Source organism: Lepidochelys olivacea (genome assembly GCF_965140295.1).
Source record: "Lepidochelys olivacea isolate rLepOli2 genome assembly, chromosome: 19".
Taxonomy (NCBI): Eukaryota; Metazoa; Chordata; order Testudines; family Cheloniidae; genus Lepidochelys; species Lepidochelys olivacea.
Window position 1 is genome coordinate 5,102,119 of NC_140429.1, and position 17,086 is coordinate 5,119,204.

General features: G+C 44.3%; 1 protein-coding gene across 1 annotated transcript in view; it reads left to right on the forward strand.

Moving 5' to 3' along the window:
* CSMD2 (CUB and Sushi multiple domains 2) overlaps nucleotides 1–17,086 on the forward strand; it is a 544,659-nt gene that overhangs the window by 421,769 nt on the left and 105,804 nt on the right. The window contains exons 30-36 of the mRNA XM_084652534.1: nucleotides 2,288–2,482; nucleotides 3,497–3,613; nucleotides 6,524–6,637; nucleotides 8,049–8,144; nucleotides 10,620–10,823; nucleotides 11,474–11,598; nucleotides 16,943–17,039. Of these exons, the coding sequence (XP_084508660.1) occupies nucleotides 2,288–2,482; nucleotides 3,497–3,613; nucleotides 6,524–6,637; nucleotides 8,049–8,144; nucleotides 10,620–10,823; nucleotides 11,474–11,598; nucleotides 16,943–17,039 (948 nt within the window). The remainder of the gene's footprint in view (nucleotides 1–2,287; nucleotides 2,483–3,496; nucleotides 3,614–6,523; nucleotides 6,638–8,048; nucleotides 8,145–10,619; nucleotides 10,824–11,473; nucleotides 11,599–16,942; nucleotides 17,040–17,086) is intronic.

A 17,086-nucleotide genomic window follows, 5' to 3' on the forward strand; every position in this document is an offset into this window, starting at 1 on the left:
CCTGGAGTTCTGTCTCCTCATCCTGTGCGTTGACCACTAGACAGTGCTTCCCTGTCGAGAAGAAGAGAGGTTTTACCTCTTGTGGCCCAGTTCAACTGTCCCTAATAGAAGCACTTCAAACTCTTTGTTCTCTGCCTACCTGAGTTGCTGTCTAATCGCACAGCTGTCACAAGAAGGAGACCACAAAGCTAATCCTGCTTTTCTCTACAAACAATGAAGCCAGGGCAGGGCCTGATGGGAGTGGGTTGAGTCTTTTTTCTTTCAAACAAAATTAAAACAGCACGATATAATTCTTAGGCAATTGTGATTGTTCACAGACCCCACTGTTCACCAAAAGGCCCTGAGCTTTAATCAGCAGTTTCTAAATGACAAAAGCACAGGAATAATCAAGGCACCTAATTATATTTCATTAAAATAGTCCCTCTGAAGCAGAAGAAAAATATGCACAGCCTGACAGATCTGCAATCTTTAGTGGAATTTTCATATATAAATGGGGACTTTAACTCTGCGGAGCATGGGAAAGAGAATGAAAAATGTCTTCATTTTGTCTAATTGCATGTAGTCATTCTGCAGTAATCTGGATAACAAACCAGCTAGCACATGGCCCTGTATACCACTGTGGGTAAGAGCACTAAGCTGTTAGATGCTAGACTGATAGGTGCCTGAGAGATACTGTGGATAGATGTAGTGCATTCAAACTATATTAAGGGAATAGATCCCTTACTTCGCAGGCCGCACGTGCAATTACATGCTCTGGTTTGCAAAGTTCATTGCATTCTGTCTCCAGTTCAGAAAGCATGTGTGCAGCTACTGAAATAAAAGCTCTTCCTTTGTGCCCGATTTGGTACCAGTAAATACTTGCCCCATCACTATTTCCCCTCCTCCTCCACCACTCTGTGTTTTCTCCGGTAATTTAGAGATGGGTCTGGACCAAAATCTGGGATCTGAATATCCCCAGATTCCTCCGTGTGTGAGAATGTGTTTGAAATCCGGGCGTGGATGTGGATCCAAATCTTGCGATGACCCCCATCTGTTATAATGGGCTAAAGCGGAATCCCAGATCAGAAAAGCTGGTTTTGAAATTGGGATCTACCTGTTGTGTGGAAGAGCATAGTTGCCTAGGGATGGTTTCAGAGACATGTTTTTAATATCATCCATCATTTTATGTCCAGGCTTACTTGTAGAGATACACTATAGGACTTGGGGGAAATCTTCAACAGTGCCCAAGTGATTTAGGGGCGTAACTCCTATTGACTTTCATTGGGATTTCTCTACATGTCTAAGCACTTAAGTCACTTAGAGTCTTTTGAAGCACTTAAGTCACTTAGAGACTTTTGAAAATTTTGCCCTGAGTGTCTAACTCCATGACTGTGGTTTGTGGTGCCCACAGCGGAATGTCTGTGCAAAATTAGAGACCCAGTTGAGGGCCTATAAAAAATGGCCTGTAATATCAGCAAGACCACACCATTTCCAGAGCTTGCATGTAATAAACGCTCTTCATCTGAAGATCTAAAAGCTCTTTACAAATAGTAAATAAGGCTCACAAAATCCTCTGTGATATTATTCTCCCATTTTAAAGATGGGAAAACTGAGTCATAGAGCGGCTAAGTGATGTTCCCAAAGGCACCCAGTGAGTGAAAGTTTATCTTCACTGCAGAGTTAGCCCACGTGACTGGCATCTGAGTTAGCTAGCCCAGGTGTGAGCAGCCATGCTGCAAAGCCCGTACTCAAGTTAGTGGGTCCTCACTGGTGCTGCACTTCCCCATGTGTGTTGCTAGGGCTCCTGGTGGCATATCCTGTGGTTCTTTGCATGCCACGTAAGCTGAGCTGCTCTGTGACTCTTTCTGAGTGAATTGTCAGAGATCTTGTCTGTCCTTCTGGGCACTTTGGGGGGGGGGGGGATTGTGGGAAGGCACTGGAGTACGATCAGCACTCGAGTGATTTAGCCACTGCAAAGTGGGTAGTTTCCACCTGAGTGAAAGCAGAACCTGGGCTCTCACCCACACCCGCAACTTTGCTAGCTTGAAAGTACCACTAAACTCAAGTGAGAGGCTTTTGTGTGCAGACAATGGGGGGATGGGGGCAACACGTGAGTAGGATCCCAGGCTGATTCTGTAGTGAAGACAGAGCCTTAGTGACACAGCTGTTAATAATAGGACTCAGTCGTCTTGACTCCCAGTTACCTGCTGTAACTGATTCGCTGGTGCCACGTATTATTTACCTGCAGGATGCGCATCTTAAACAGTCAAATCAACACACTAAACCTCCTTGCAATGTTATTTTGCAGAAAATCCCAGGGAGTCTTGTTTTGATCCCGGGTCAGTTAAGAATGGCACCCGAGTGGGCACAGACCTGAAACTGGGATCGACAATTACCTACTACTGCGATGGTGGCTATGAGATCGAAGGAGTCTCCACCTTGACATGCATAATGGGAGGGGATGGGAAACCCGCGTGGAACAAACCTCGGCCAACATGCACAGGTAAGGTTGGCCGGGTGAGCAAGGAGCTGGCTCCGAAATGTCCATGCTGGCTGCTGAGCCTCGCTATGGTACAAACCATTCAGATGCACAGGTGTCCCTTTCATAGAGAGCTTGATAGGGGTGAGGGGAAGCTTTTATTCCTGTACAAAATGTTGAATGAAAAATGAAAGCTCTCACTGTCTGAGGTCAGAAAGAAACTTACTCTGTATGCAAATTACTTCGTAGTTGTCCATTATGAGGCTTCTTACCCCTTCTTGGGAAGCATCTGACAAAGACAGGGTATTGGAATAAACCGATTATCGCATCCAGCAGGACAAATTCTGCAATCCTAAGACAGCATCTGATTCCGGAAGCCACTTAAGCCTGTGCTGAAATCCATTCTCATTTAGGAAGGTACCTAAGCACGTGCTTAATTGATTTCCTGAGCCAGGGTGGGAGCTGGTAAGAAAACAGGAAAATGTTTTTTCTCATAAGTTTTTCCTGTTTTTCATCAGAAAATTATTTTGATTAAATGTTTCCGACCAGCTCTGTTTGCTAACGGGAGCTGGACAAGAGACAAATATGAGGCTCGAACATGGGTGCGGACAGGAGAAATGGATGGTTTGAAAATGTTTGGATGGGGAGTGCTGCGTTGGTCCCTGAGCCAGTCTCCTGTTGCTGAGAAACAATGAAAAGATTAAGAACCCAACCCTCCAACTCCTGTGCTTTAGAATCACATTAGGCTACATACTGTACTCGACATCCACCCAGTTCCTGGTATGGTGGTGGTAATTTAACGTGAAGCAAGCACGAACTCGAGTTAGGATAAGCGGTATTGTTATTAATAAGAACTTGCAGTGAGTGCTGCTCCACCTGAAATGTAGAATTGATCACAGACTTGGGCAGCCTGCCCTGCACAGAATCATAAGCACATGGCTGGATGTATTTTGAAGCAGTGGAGAAAATGGGTAATGCTTGAAGCCAGGGCTTGAATGACAGCTGCTCCAGTGATTTCTTCCTGACTTTGTCTTTCAGCACCGTGTGGTGGTCAGTACACTGGATCAGATGGAGTAGTTCTGTCTCCAAATTATCCTCGGAATTACACCAGTGGACAAATCTGCCTGTATTTTGTCGTCGTGCCGAAGGACTACGGTATATGCCGTGCAGTCAGTGGGCTAGATTCTCAGCTGGTATAAATCAGCAATGCTCAGTTGAAGCCACTGGAGATAAGTCCGTTTATACCAGCTGAAAATGTTCCCCACAGTCTCTTTTCTACAGTTGAGTGTGACTGTATTATTATTGTGGGGGGAGGGAGGGGAGGAATGGGAAATACGGCAGAAGTGGCACTATGGACTGTAAATTCAATTTCATGTATAGAGATATTGGAAATTTTTTAATTTGAAAATACATGGAAAATGGCCCCAGAAAATGACAACATTTTTGTGAAGTTTTTTTTTTTAGCTGCTCAACCAAATCTGAGAGTTACTGATTTGAGGGGGAAAAAAAAGTGAAAATTTAATTTACAGTGATTAACTTTTGCAATGGAGCAGTGGCAGCAGTCTTCTCCTTCAGAAGACATCTGAGTGCAAATGTATTCAGCCCAAATCTATGCTAAATGTTGTGCTAAAATAATCAGTGTGTGTGTGTGTGTGAGACGGAGAGAGAGAGAGAAAGACCTAGGAGTAAAAATCAATCTGGTGGCCCTTTAAAAATCTTTCAGAAAATACGTGTTTGTTGAATGGATCTTTAGAAGGTAAATATTAATGTCATACAGCTGTTAGAGCTGATCTTTGCAATTCAGCCACTGTCAAGTGAAATACTATCACAGGCAGTAGATAGAAATGTCGCCCCAGCGAGAATGCTAATGCTTTCTGCCGTTCTAATATGCACAGTGAGGAGGTGCAGTCACTTGTATCATATTTATCACGTCTTATGAGAAAAGCTATCTCCCTCATGCAAAACTCCTTTTGAGATGTTATTTTTCCTGTAGGCTTGTCGTGACCTTCGTTTTGCTAAAGCTACTGCTTGGAATATTGGAATCTGAGACTAGAGCAAAACTCTGTCTCCTGGGCGGGGGAAGGGTTGGTGATTATTCTGTGACAACGACAGCACTATGCCCTAATTCAGCAAAACAAGCTGGGCGGAACGAGCTGGGCGGAATGTGGGAGCATTCACGTGCTTAAGTACTTTGTTGAATCAGGGCCTAAATGCGCATCGTCGCCAGATTAAATCCATGCACCAACATTTTAGTTATAGACTCTGATGTTGCTTAATTTTGTACAGTGCCTGGATACCAGCATGATATGTACCTTGGAAACCCTTGAGACAGCTAGATGGATGGGTATTAATATTGTGTAACATATTTTCTCTTTTTCAAAGTGAACTTAGGGCTCATGAAACTTGCTGCACTGACAGCTCTGTAGAGTGAAGCCCTGTAAATTTTATTCCACAAGGCAAGCTTCTGTAGGCTGCCATGTTATATTGATCTACAGTGGAGTCAGTCACCATAGCCCTGGAGACAGCAAGGTGGGATAAGGACACTCAGTTCTATCTGGGACTGAATTAGGGCTACCAACTTCTTCCCCTCAGTACCTAGCACACAACAATGACCTTCACTCTTTACTGACTTGAGGTGGATTTAGACCCGTGACCAAGCTGTAAAATACACCATAGGTGGTTACCATTCCACAGTGCCGTCCAGCCCTGTTAAGGTGCAACTGTTGCTACTTTTGCTGATCCTTATGCTTGAATCAGTCAAGTATCTAGTGGCCTAGGCACAACTTCTTGATGAGTGGCCTGACTTCCTATCTACAGTATGATGACAGCTAAGTTGTTTCTTTCCCCCACCCACCATGTTCCAATAGCTTCATTAAAAGTGAGTGGGAAACTGCAAGTAGCAAATACTGTAGGAATCCCATTTCCTTTCCTTTCCTGATTCTCCAGACAGCAGGTGTCAGGGGGCTGGCCCAGCCCCCTCGCATGTCCTAGCATAGAAGCCCCGCTGTAAAACTGAATTTGCAAGTAACAAACATTGCAGCCTGGTTGTTGATACACAGTGAGGGACCTCACAGTCTGTGAATCTGTAACTGGGTGTTTACAACGTACCAATACACAGTTCAGGGGGAAAAATAGAGCCTTGGGGTCTTGAGGAAAATACTGTTGTTGTATTTTGAAAAATATACAAAAATAAGTCAAACCCGTACACACCAACTGGAAAATGGCCTGATCATCTCATTATCGTTTTCCCAGGGATGGGATCTGAGGTCATCTGGGTGCATTTACAAAATAATCAATAAAATGGGGAACACAGAGTGACTTCCTCATTGGCAGTCTTAGCAGAGGTGCCTAGGACTGACTGGAAATTCAAATATCTTTTCATCACTTCCAGGGCAGATGGGCTTGGTGCTGGAATTGGGCAGGGATGGTGTCCTTAGCCTCTGTTTGCCAGAAGCTGGGAATGGATCACTTGATGATACACAGACTCACTTAATGATGACCTGTTCTGTTCATACCCTCTGGGGCACCTGCGATTGGCCACTGTCAGAAGACAGGAGACTGGGCTAGATGGACCCTTGGTCTGACTCAGTATGGCCATGTTTATGTTATGTTCTTAATTAAGGGCACAATTTTTTAATTTGAAATAAATCTCGCCCTAAGCGTTTTGGGGCAGGGACCAGCTTTTTGTTCTGTGTTTTGGCAGCACCTAGCACCATGGAGTTCTGGTCCATGATGGAGTCTGTATGTATGTATATATATATATATAGCCTGTCTTATATAGCCTGTCTTATGTAGGAGGCCAGGCTAGGCTCTCCATAATGTGATCCCTTCTGGTCTATGAATCCTTGGTGAGCCAGCATTTTGGAAGCTTGCTGCTGCCCATGTTGTGCCCACTTTATGGATAAATAAGGGATTTCCATCTGGAGGGCTGACAATCAGGCACTTTCCTCTGTGGTTCTCAAGACAGCCCAGCTGAAGCATCTCAGTGTTGAGGGTTGGCTTTTGCTGAATTTCAGTGTGTTCCCTGCTTCTTGCCCTTACTGCTTCCGTTCTCTCCGTTCACAGTGGTTTTCGGGCAGTTTGCCTTCTTCCAGACCGCTCTCAATGATGTCATAGAAGTTCACGATGGACCCAACCAGCTCTCCCGGCTCCTCAGCTCACTCTCAGGCTCTCACACAGGTAAGGATGAGTCACCGGTGCTGGCAGAGATGGGACGCTCCGTAACAATCAATGGGGCCTTCCCTCTCAAAATGTCATTGCGCTGACTGATCAATGACAAGCAACGATACCAGGCTATGGAGACTATGGCAGCACTGCTAACCAGTTAGGGTAAGTTGGGCAAGGCCCAGTGGGTATGTCTACACTGCAGCTGGAAGTGAACCTCCCAGCTCAGGTACACAGACTCATGCCAGTTTGACCGTGAACCTGGGCTGGGAGGCTCACTTCAGGCTGCAGCGTGGACGTACCAAATGTTGCATGCTGGGGAATGGCTATTTAGAAACAGAGAGGGATTAATTCCCTCTATTAAACACCATGTACACCAGTGCGGCGGCATACAGGGGATGTGAAAGCTCTTTAACCAGGCAGGGGAGAATTCCTCCTGTGCAGGCATTGCGTGAGTCAGCTATAGGCTGCCCTTTGCACAGCCCCTCACCGGCCCTTGCAAAAGGGGGGGTGGCAAGGTCAGGGGAGAAAGGGGCCATAATGCAGAGCACGATGGTAGATCCTGAGCAGTTCCAGGCTGCTAAGCTCTTCATGGGCAGCCCTGGCAGGGCTGCTGTAACTTAGACCATCTTCCTGGTTTGCCAAAGTGATGCTGGAGGCTGATTCAGTTCTTGGCCAACACACAATCGCATTTCCCTGCAGGAAGTGATTGCAATGTCTCTCCCCTCGTAGCTGGTGTTATTGTCCAACTGAACATTGCCTTCCCTTCATTTTCAGGACCCACCCATCCCTTGTTTGGCTTTATCTCCCCAATGCTGTACTTAAGGAACCTGTTTCCTTGATGCGTGTGTGGTGTGAGATCCCCATTAGTGGGCGAAATCCATCTAGGCCAAGATTTTTCAATATTGACCATTGATATGGGGTGCTTCATTTTTGGGAAGCCTAGCTTGAGACACCTTAGAGGGGCCTGATTTTCAAAACGTGCTGAGAACTTGTCCTCATTGCTCATCGCTTCTGAAAATCTTCACCAGGGATTAGACTTCTCAGGACAGTGGTTTTGTAAGATGTGCATCTGACCTTTTCCTCCAGAATTTGAGTTCGGGTCTTTTAAAAAAAGGGAAATTAATTTTTTTTAAAATTGCAGCCGCAATTGCGTTTTTCCTTCCTGAAAAGAAACCCACCAAAGGCAACTCCCAGCTGTGAGAGCCATGTGCTTCTACAGATAGATTCTCACTGATCTCTTGGTACAATTAACAAGTGCTCTCTGTGTAAAGAAGACTCCTCCATGCCAGCTTCAGAAAAACCTATACCGTAGAAGTTTCCCACGTTGAGAAGGTCTTAGTAGAAAGACCTCAGTAAACCAGTTCGCGGGGTGATGCTGTAATGCGTGTATGCCTGCCGTCTATTTCCCTCTCTCCCTATCTAGGTGAATCATTGCCCTTAGCCACCACCAATCAAATCCTCATCAAGTTCAGTGCCAAGGGTCAAGCAACTGCCAAAGGATTTCATTTTGTCTACCAAGGTAGGTGCAGTTGTGGTCGAGAGATACCTCCATGATGAGTAAATATCTCATTGACATTGACGAGCACTTTTTTTTTTTCAAATAGGTGGCCCAGATTTGAACCCGAACTTGCAAAGTCCTGAGCATCTTTGATCACTCTTGTTTCAGTAGATTTAAAGGCAGGAGATCAGTGGAGTCAGGCACATGGGTGCAATTGTTTCGGTAGCTTGGAGAGAGGCGAGGCACATGGTTGGTTGTCTGTCCACTGCAAAAATGATTCGTCCCATTCACCCTATTGAGCAGCAGTTCAGATTCACAGGAATCTCTGTTATCGTCCGTTTGCACAGAGCAGAATGTGCTGGCAAGTGGACCCTTTTTTTCAAAAAACACAGATGGGCGTCAAAGTCTAACTTCCTGCTTCCCCATTTCCTGGCTGTTGTGTATGCGTAGGTGGGGATGCCTGTTGGAGATCTGTTAGAGGGAGAGGGTGTGCAAGGCATCCTGGGTAAAACAAAACACACAGCGCACTGACATTCATCTCTCTGGACCGAATTAAAATCAACCAAAGTACATCGCTAATGTGCTTGTAATCTTTGTTTTTCCCCCTCTTCCCAGCAATTCCCGCCTGAAGTGCTAATAAATCTTAGAGCCACTGAGAGATGAAAATTCATTGATTTTCTACTCAGGAATAATCAGTGTTTTGACTTCTTTATTCCCACGGGGAGCAATTGCCCACTCACACAAAGGTCTGAGAGAGTCAGTCTCTCGCTCCTTCGCTCTCTCTGAAGCTCAGCTGTTTCCCGTACCATACAGTTCACAAGAGCATCATCCACTAAGTGGCAGGAGCTCAGGCACTTACAGAAATAAGGGAAGTGCCTGGGACCAACTCTGTTTTCTCTCCCTCTCAAATGTCTGCAAGTATTTTTGTTTTAAAGTGTTACAATAACACACTCCATTGTTACAATCCCTGACAATAATGAGACTCCTCGTAGCTTGAAAGAACCAAGTCAGTTTCCTCTCGGTGCCAGTCCCAGCTTCATTGCTAGCTCATTGTGGCTATGGGCAGGTCACTTAGGGTGGAATTTGCCAGGGAGCCGAATCAAGTTAGGTGCCCTGTTCCCTTGAGCGCCATTGAAAAACTCAGCCTCTAACCTCTTTGTGCCTCGCTTTTCCCATTTGTAAAAGAGAGGTATCAATACTGCCCTGCCTCGCAGGGGTGTTGTGAGGGGAAACACATTAGCACAAGTAACACCTGAGACGGTGACAACAAAGAGGTTAAAGTGAAAAATGATCTCTCTTCTTTGTTCACGTTTGGATATGACGGCATTTTTCAGCATCAGTTGCACCCTCTATCGCCAGTTTTCTCTGTTGTTTGTGTGGGTCTTTCACACAGGAGAGAAAAAACACCTTGAACTAATAGGAAAAGGTGATTGTAAAACCACAACAATTTGTCAGAGGACTCAGGAGCCTGTGTTCTACCAGGAACTACTTTAAATTCATTTTTTAAAAAAGTCCATATCTTTAGCTGGTGGTGTCCATACATCACTGTGAACATGTTAAGTGCTAATCAAAGAATGATTGTGTGCAAGGACTGATCTATCTTGCCATCCAGACAAGCTTGACTCTGTGACAGATGGTGACTTTACCCAAAGAGCACAAAATATTGAGGTTACTCCCAGTCCCAAAGGAGCAGTCACTTACCTCAGGTCAATTTGCACCTTCGATCTCACACCAAAGACAACGCTTGTAGCCAATCCTGTAATAAACTAGCTGAAGATTTAGTCAGCAGGAAAAAGAAGTGAGTTATTTTAGAGGTTAAAACAGATAAATGTGCACACACAAATGAGTTGCTGTCTTAGGTTTCAGGCGGTGAAAGAGCTGCTGAAATATGCCAGTTCTATATGTCCATTAGGGCTAACCCAGGTTAATCCTGGGGATCTCTTGCTTATGTTTAGGAATCTTTGTCCCTTAGAGTCCAAACATCATAAAAAGACCCTAATTCCTTCTGGTCAGGGAGTCCAAGCTGATGAGATGAGCACTTCTGCACCTAACCTCTTCGTGGGTGGGTGGGAGGAGAAATTGACAAAGTTTTTGTTCCACAGTGGCCCATTTGGATTCAGTAGTCCTTCCTAGTGGCCAGGAGATAACACCTTCTATAGGAATCCAGCATTTTGCATTAGTTGAAGCTTTTTTCCCCCCTGTTTGGTGAATTACATAGTTTCAGAACAAACGTTTCACAGCTATAGAGCGAACACTTGAGAATCACCTTATAGCATGGGAGACAGGTATTATAAGTAAGACTAATACAAGCATGCCATAAAGTCTAAGCACATTCTTATAACACTAATATTTGTTTTAACTATACTAATCCACAGGTGAACCAAACTGCTTTCCAGCTAAGCATTACTCTGTGTTCAGAGAGCCCCGGGGCCTTGGCATGAGCTGGCTCTGGGTCTCCTAACATCACACTCCCATTTCCTCCCTCTGTGTTCAAAGCGGTTCCTCGCACCAGTGCTACACAATGCAGCTCCGTGCCGGAACCCCGCTACGGGAGGAGGATTGGCAGTGATTTCTCAGTCGGGGCCGTTGTCCGATTCGAGTGCAGCGCCGGATATGCTCTCCAGGGCTCCCGGAGTATTGAATGCCTGACTATGCCGGGAGCGTTAGCTCAGTGGAATGTCTCCGTGCCTACCTGTCTTGGTTTGTAAACCTGGTTCAGTGGGGGATAAAAGGGGAAGCAAGGTTCTCTGCATGCCTAGCTCTTTGTATTCCTTGTCGGAAAGCCCTATAGAAAGTCATGGAAAACCATTCCCTTTCTCTAGGGGGCTTTTAACGGAATATTGAATTCTATGGAAAGGTTACAGTCACCTATAGAGAGGATATCGTTCTCTACTAAGGACTCTGCTCCTGCTCGCCAGGAGTGCCAGTGAAGTGCCGAGCACAACTGGCCTAAGTGGGAGGGTATAAGTGGCATTATGCCACCTTTCTTACCACCCTTCACAATGCTGGTGGCTGAACCAGGCCCTGCTGTAAATTAGACCAGCCTTAAGGCTGCTCTAACTTGTGCCCAAAGATCATGGTTTCCACAAGATCTGCCCACTGATCCGGATTGCTGAAATGTGGTGCACTCCTTCCCCATCCCCACCAACCCCCGATTTGGGGCCAAGATCAGGTTCCCATTGTGCTGCACTGTCAGGAACGGTGTTGCCACCCTGATGGTTTTATTTGCGAATCACTTTCTTGAGTAATCCCCCAATCTCAGGTACTTTTCTGCCCATCCCCAGTGAAGTGATGGTATTAAAGCTGAGCTCGCACACATTCAAGTTCTCATTTGCTTTTTTTTTTTTCAGTACCTTGTGGTGGAAACTTGACCGAGCGTAAAGGCACCATCCTTTCCCCTGGCTTCCCTGAGCCCTACCTGAATAGCCTCAATTGCGTGTGGAAGATAACCGTCCCTGAAGGAGCAGGAATACAGGTACCGTATTAAACAGCTGTCACTGCAGCATGATATTGAGAGAAGGAACATACTGTATCTAGTGCACTTGTAGAGGTCAAGTACCATCAAGTCGCTGCTACTCAGAAGAAGGAGATCAATGGAAAGCGTCATTCTTTTCTGGAATCAGACATTCATTTTCACCAAGGCTGCCCAAGGTGGGTGAGATTTCAGTGGGAGGATTACTACATGGGGAAGTTGGCCGGCAGAACTACAGGGGGATAATTAAACCACTATAGCTATGCTAGTACAACTCTCTGTGTGGATGCTCTATTCTGGAATAAAAGTGAGTCTTTTTTGGTGTAGCTTACGTTGCCTAAAGCAGCCACATGGTGCTTAATTATGCAGGTTTAAAGTCTCATAAACAATATAAACCAAAATAAATCATTTTTAGTCTGGATTAGATTATCCGCACAGGGACTATACTGACATAGCTAGAGCGGTATAATTCTACCACTGTAGTTCTAGTGGTCAGTTTCTCCATGTAGTGTTTTGGTTTCTCTGGCACTTATCAGTCCTCCACAGAAAACCTGCCACAAACCTGAGGAGACTAAGAATTTAATTCATTCAAAACACATCACAGAGAGCAGTCCCTTAGATAAAGTTCCCATCCTCACAGGAAGGTATCTAGCCACATGTTACACTGGCATCAATTGATGCAGATAAGATGGATTCATTTAATAGGTTCATTCATTCCAAGAGTCTGATAATCGCTGGGCTTCTTTCTTCTTCTTTACACCATTTTATCTGCAGGGGTTTTGTTTATTAAAAGCTCTTATTTTTCTATCAGGCAATAGGTTAATAGAGGGTTTTTCCTCTCTCTCTCTCTCTCTGCAGCAGTCATAGCTGTTGGCACACACAGTAAATGTATGTCTTATGACATGTTTGTTCTGACTTCAGGTACACTTTTATTACCCTGTCCCTACATGCTGCAGATCTGTGTCTGACACGAAGCGACCAGGCTGCATTCTGATCTGTGTGACTCCAGTGTAAATCTGAAATGATTCCATTGACTTCAGTGGAGTTACTCCAGATCTACAGTCACTGAAATTAGTATCTTGCCTGACCATGGCCTGTCACATCAGTGACAGTTTGTTAACAGGCGGAATGGAGGGAATAAGTGCTCTGTGGCTTCTAATAGGGCTGTCACTGCTTCCAGACTGGCAAATTCCTGCTTCTTGTTTTGTATTTTAAGTCCAATTAACAGAATGTTTTGCAAAGCTGCAAAATGCATCACAGATTCCTTCCCACTCATCTGAAATGTTAGCCATTAATACAACCAAATTGCAGGAGGCTCCGTTTAAACATTTAAACAGTCGATGCATTTTGCAAAATGTTTGGGACTCACATTATCAAGAGGTGATAATTAATTCACAGATTTTTTTTAAAGTGACATCAATTGATTCTTCCTTCCACCACTTTTAATGCAAAGCTTCAGTGAGAATGTTCTCAGTATGTGTAGCCAATCATTGTTTTTACATTCCTACATTGGGTATGGAAGGAAGTGACTAATAATGTAGGCTGGTCAGAAATAACATGTATTTCATTCATAAGTGCTCTCCCCGTGATTTCGTCCTCCCATCATCATGATGCATCTAATAAACCTTCCCACAAACCATAGTGAGTAAAACTAGGAAAAGTAATATGAGGGAAATCAGGAAATGATCCAAAAGCCCTTTTTCCACTATGGGTTTATCTACAGGGGGACACTCAGGAAAGTTAAAGTGGATTAGTTAAACCTCACTAAACCCATGTGGACACTCTTATTCAAAATTAAAGTGGCCTTAATTCAGTTTATCTTAATTCACTCTGGAAGTAAAGTAACCTAAATTGAACAAATCCAGTTTAATTCTGAATACAATATGTCCACACTGGAGTTTAATGTGATTTAAATAATCCAGTTTAAATTCACCCCTTTCCTTAATTTGGATTAATTATCCTGAGTGTCCCTGTGTAGACAAGCCCTAAAGGTGACCTGCAAAGAGGAAAAAAAACAAGTTTGGGTTTATGCACATGAGAAACAAAAATCATCTTGCCTCTAAGTGTGCATCAAGTCAGTCATTTCCAAAAGTTTAACCATTTGGCATTCAATACCATGGTGATGTGTAGGGCCCTACCAAATTCAGGGTTCATTCTGGTCAATTTCACAGTCCTAGTATTTTAAAAATAGTAAATTTCATGATGTCAGCTATTTAAACCTGAAATGTCAGGGCGTTGTCATTGTAGGGATCCTGACCCAAAAAGGAGTTGTGGGAGGGTCGCAAGGTGATTGTAGGGGGTTTTGCGGTACGGCTACCCTTACTTCTGCACTGGTGCTGGCGGCAACGCTGCCTTCAGAGCTGGGTGCCCGGCCAACAGCCGTTGCCTACCGGCTGCCCAGCTCTGAAGTCAGCACAGAAGTAAGGGTGGCAATACCGGGACCCCCCCTAAAATAACCTTGTAACCCCCTTGCAACTCCCTTTTGGGTCTGGACCACCAATTTGAGAAACGCCAGTCTCCCCCGTGACATTTGTTATAGTATAGGGTAAAAGCACACAAAAGACCAGATTTCACAGGGGGGAGACCAGATTTCACGGTCCGTGATGCATTTTTCATGGCTGTGAATTTGGTAGGGGCCTAGTGATGAGTCATCAGCAAGGGACTGGTCCTTCCCCTTCAGGACAGGCCTCTGCTACTTGAGCTAAAGAAATAATTCTGTTAGACTGGAGCAGCATTTCTGTCCATGCCAGTCTTCTGAGGGGGCCACAGTGCATTTATGGTATGAATGGGGATATGGATGATGGATAGATCCACAGCCCCCTCAGTTTTACCCAGGAAGATGCACACAGAACAAGGGACAGAGATGTGAATCTAGGTGATGTGACTCCTTCTGCAGAGGAGGCTGGTGTTGATTTGTCATTCTTTTTCTCTGCTGGAAGTTTCTCAGCTGAAGAAAAGTTTGTAAGAGCCACTGGGCTTCGACAGGTGGAACATGTCACCAATGAAGTCTGCCTCCAGAAACTGTCAAGAAAAAGGATGCACTAAAGGCAGAACAAGAGCGATCACTCTGTGTTTGACCCACATAGAAGCAAAGCCGGCATCTAGTTATGCTTAGGCACCCCAAGACTCTCTCTGCACACAATGTAACCAGAACCACTTAGCCCTGAGCACCTTATGTGCCCCACCCCCTAATTACCTCCTTTTGTGTGTGACATGTTCAGAGTTATTAGATACTAATTTAAGTATCAGTTTACCCCCGTTTTGTACAACAATTAAAGGTTAAACAACTGTAAATCAAAGGAGGAGGCGAACTGAAAGCTTTCTTAGCAGCAGTGAGTCACCGGCAGGGGTTTTTATGTAATCAATGCACCAGCTTGCACTTCTGCCATGAATTATTCATTCTGGGAGCAAACCTTCTTGTGAATTAATTTCTATACATGGCAGAAAATAGATGCAGCTCCCTCATGAATCCACATCAGTCTAGAATTAGAACCTTTAAAATGTTTATGGCTTTATAAACATAAATAAAGGAATTTTAAGAAAGCAAAGGAAACCCACTTTCCTTTGTAAAAACATAAGTAATAATTGGGGTGCAATTATACAGGCTGACAGGTATTGACTCTGTCAGTGTGATAGGTAATGCCTCCACAGGGGTCATTAGTATTCCAGCTAGATAGACGCCCTTAGTTTAAAAAAAATAAGGCCACAAAGTTATTTTATCATTCAGAGTAAATCAAGCAGGAAAACAGGTTAAAATGCCAGAAATAATGGTTTGATTTTTTTTAAAACGACTTTGCATTAGCAGGCAAAAGGAACTCAGGCATTTGGACTGGATTTGTAAATGCAGAACGCGGGCATTTTAGAGGAAAAGGGGGTGTTTTCGTAGGATTTTTCCAGATGGGCGGGGGTGGGAGGGATGTCTGGGAGTCTGTGTGATTATATATAAATCAGGATTTGTCGTGTCTAAAAGTACCTGCAAGTGCTTAGTCCTGCAAATTGTCTCCTGTTGAGCTCAGTGCTTAAAAGAGTAATTTCATTGAATTTAACGGGACTTCTGCTGATCATAAGCACTGGGATTGGTAAGAAATATTTACATCATCCAAGTGAATAGCAGCAATAGGTATATGCAAGAGCTCTGGAAATGAGAGCGATTCCATCTAGCCAGCTAAAATGCCCAAATGAGGGTACAAAATTCCATGGAGTTAGGCCCTAGATAAATGGTCTGATTTTTGTCAGGGGCTTAGCAACCACAGCCCCCGTAGATTTGAATGGCAGTTGTGGGCACACAACTCCGCACTTTTGAAGATCCAGGCCTCTTATATAGGAGCCTAAATATGGGTTTAGGTGCCTAACTTTAGGCCCCCACTTTTGAAAATTGTAGCCATTGGGTAAGCGTTAAGCCGGGGACTGTCAAAGAATGCTAAGGGTGCCCCACTGCCTTTGACTTTCAGTGGGAGGTGGGCCCTTAACTCTCTTAGGCTGCCTTGAAAATGCCAACCTAGAAGCACAGAGCAACTTGTTTCTCCAGCACTTTGAATTCCTTGTCCCCAGAAATACTGTTAGAATCTGTCTGAAAAGGCATCAAGAGAAAAAAAAAATCCGCTGGTAATTACTCGAGGTGTTCTTGCTGAAGAATAGGAGCTATTTCAGAATGCAAATACCGTATCACCAGCTGTAGCGATTTTATTTATTTGGTGATTTTTGAAGCCCCTGCTCCTGGAGTCATGTGATTACATAAGAATCTCAGTTTTCATTTTTAAAGTAAATTTCCAGCACTTCTAGTTGTAGGGAAAAACTTGAAAACAAGACTTGAGTGCACCCAAAAGGCTCAGAAACTGAAGGACAATATGAAGAACCCCCAATTAGAAATAATCATCATCATATCACGAATCTCAAGACATTCTCATGATTTCTGATCATGGAGCATTGGCATTACTGTACATGGGAGCATCTTCCTTCTGAAAACATCATGTTTTAGTGTGAAAACCTACAGAACTCTGCAGGAATTTTACCAAATTGAAGGAAGGGACCAGATCCTCAGCTGGTGTAAATCAGCTTCTGAAGTCAAAGGAGATGTGCCAGGTTGCACCAGCTGATGATCAGGCCCAGCATGTGGACTGATGGTTTCCGGTTTTGCTGTAATAATTTCACCCAGCGCACCCAGTGACATTCTGAGACTGTAGTTCTGTTAACTTTGGTAATGCATCATCACAGGCAGAATGACAGTGAGATCAAACCACAGGACACATTGTTATCTTTATTAATGGCTCTGTGGTTGGTATTATTTTTGCCTATTAACAACATAGGTACGAAGTGAATGATATTCTTTTCTTTTTTAATGTTTCAGATTCAAGTGGTCAGTTTTGTTACTGAGCAGAACTGGGATTCCCTGGAAGTGTTTGATGGAGGGGATAATACTGTCACCATGCTGGGAAGTTTCTCTGGTAGGTGGCTATTTAAAGTCCTATTTGCAGTATTCAGCAAAGCCCTT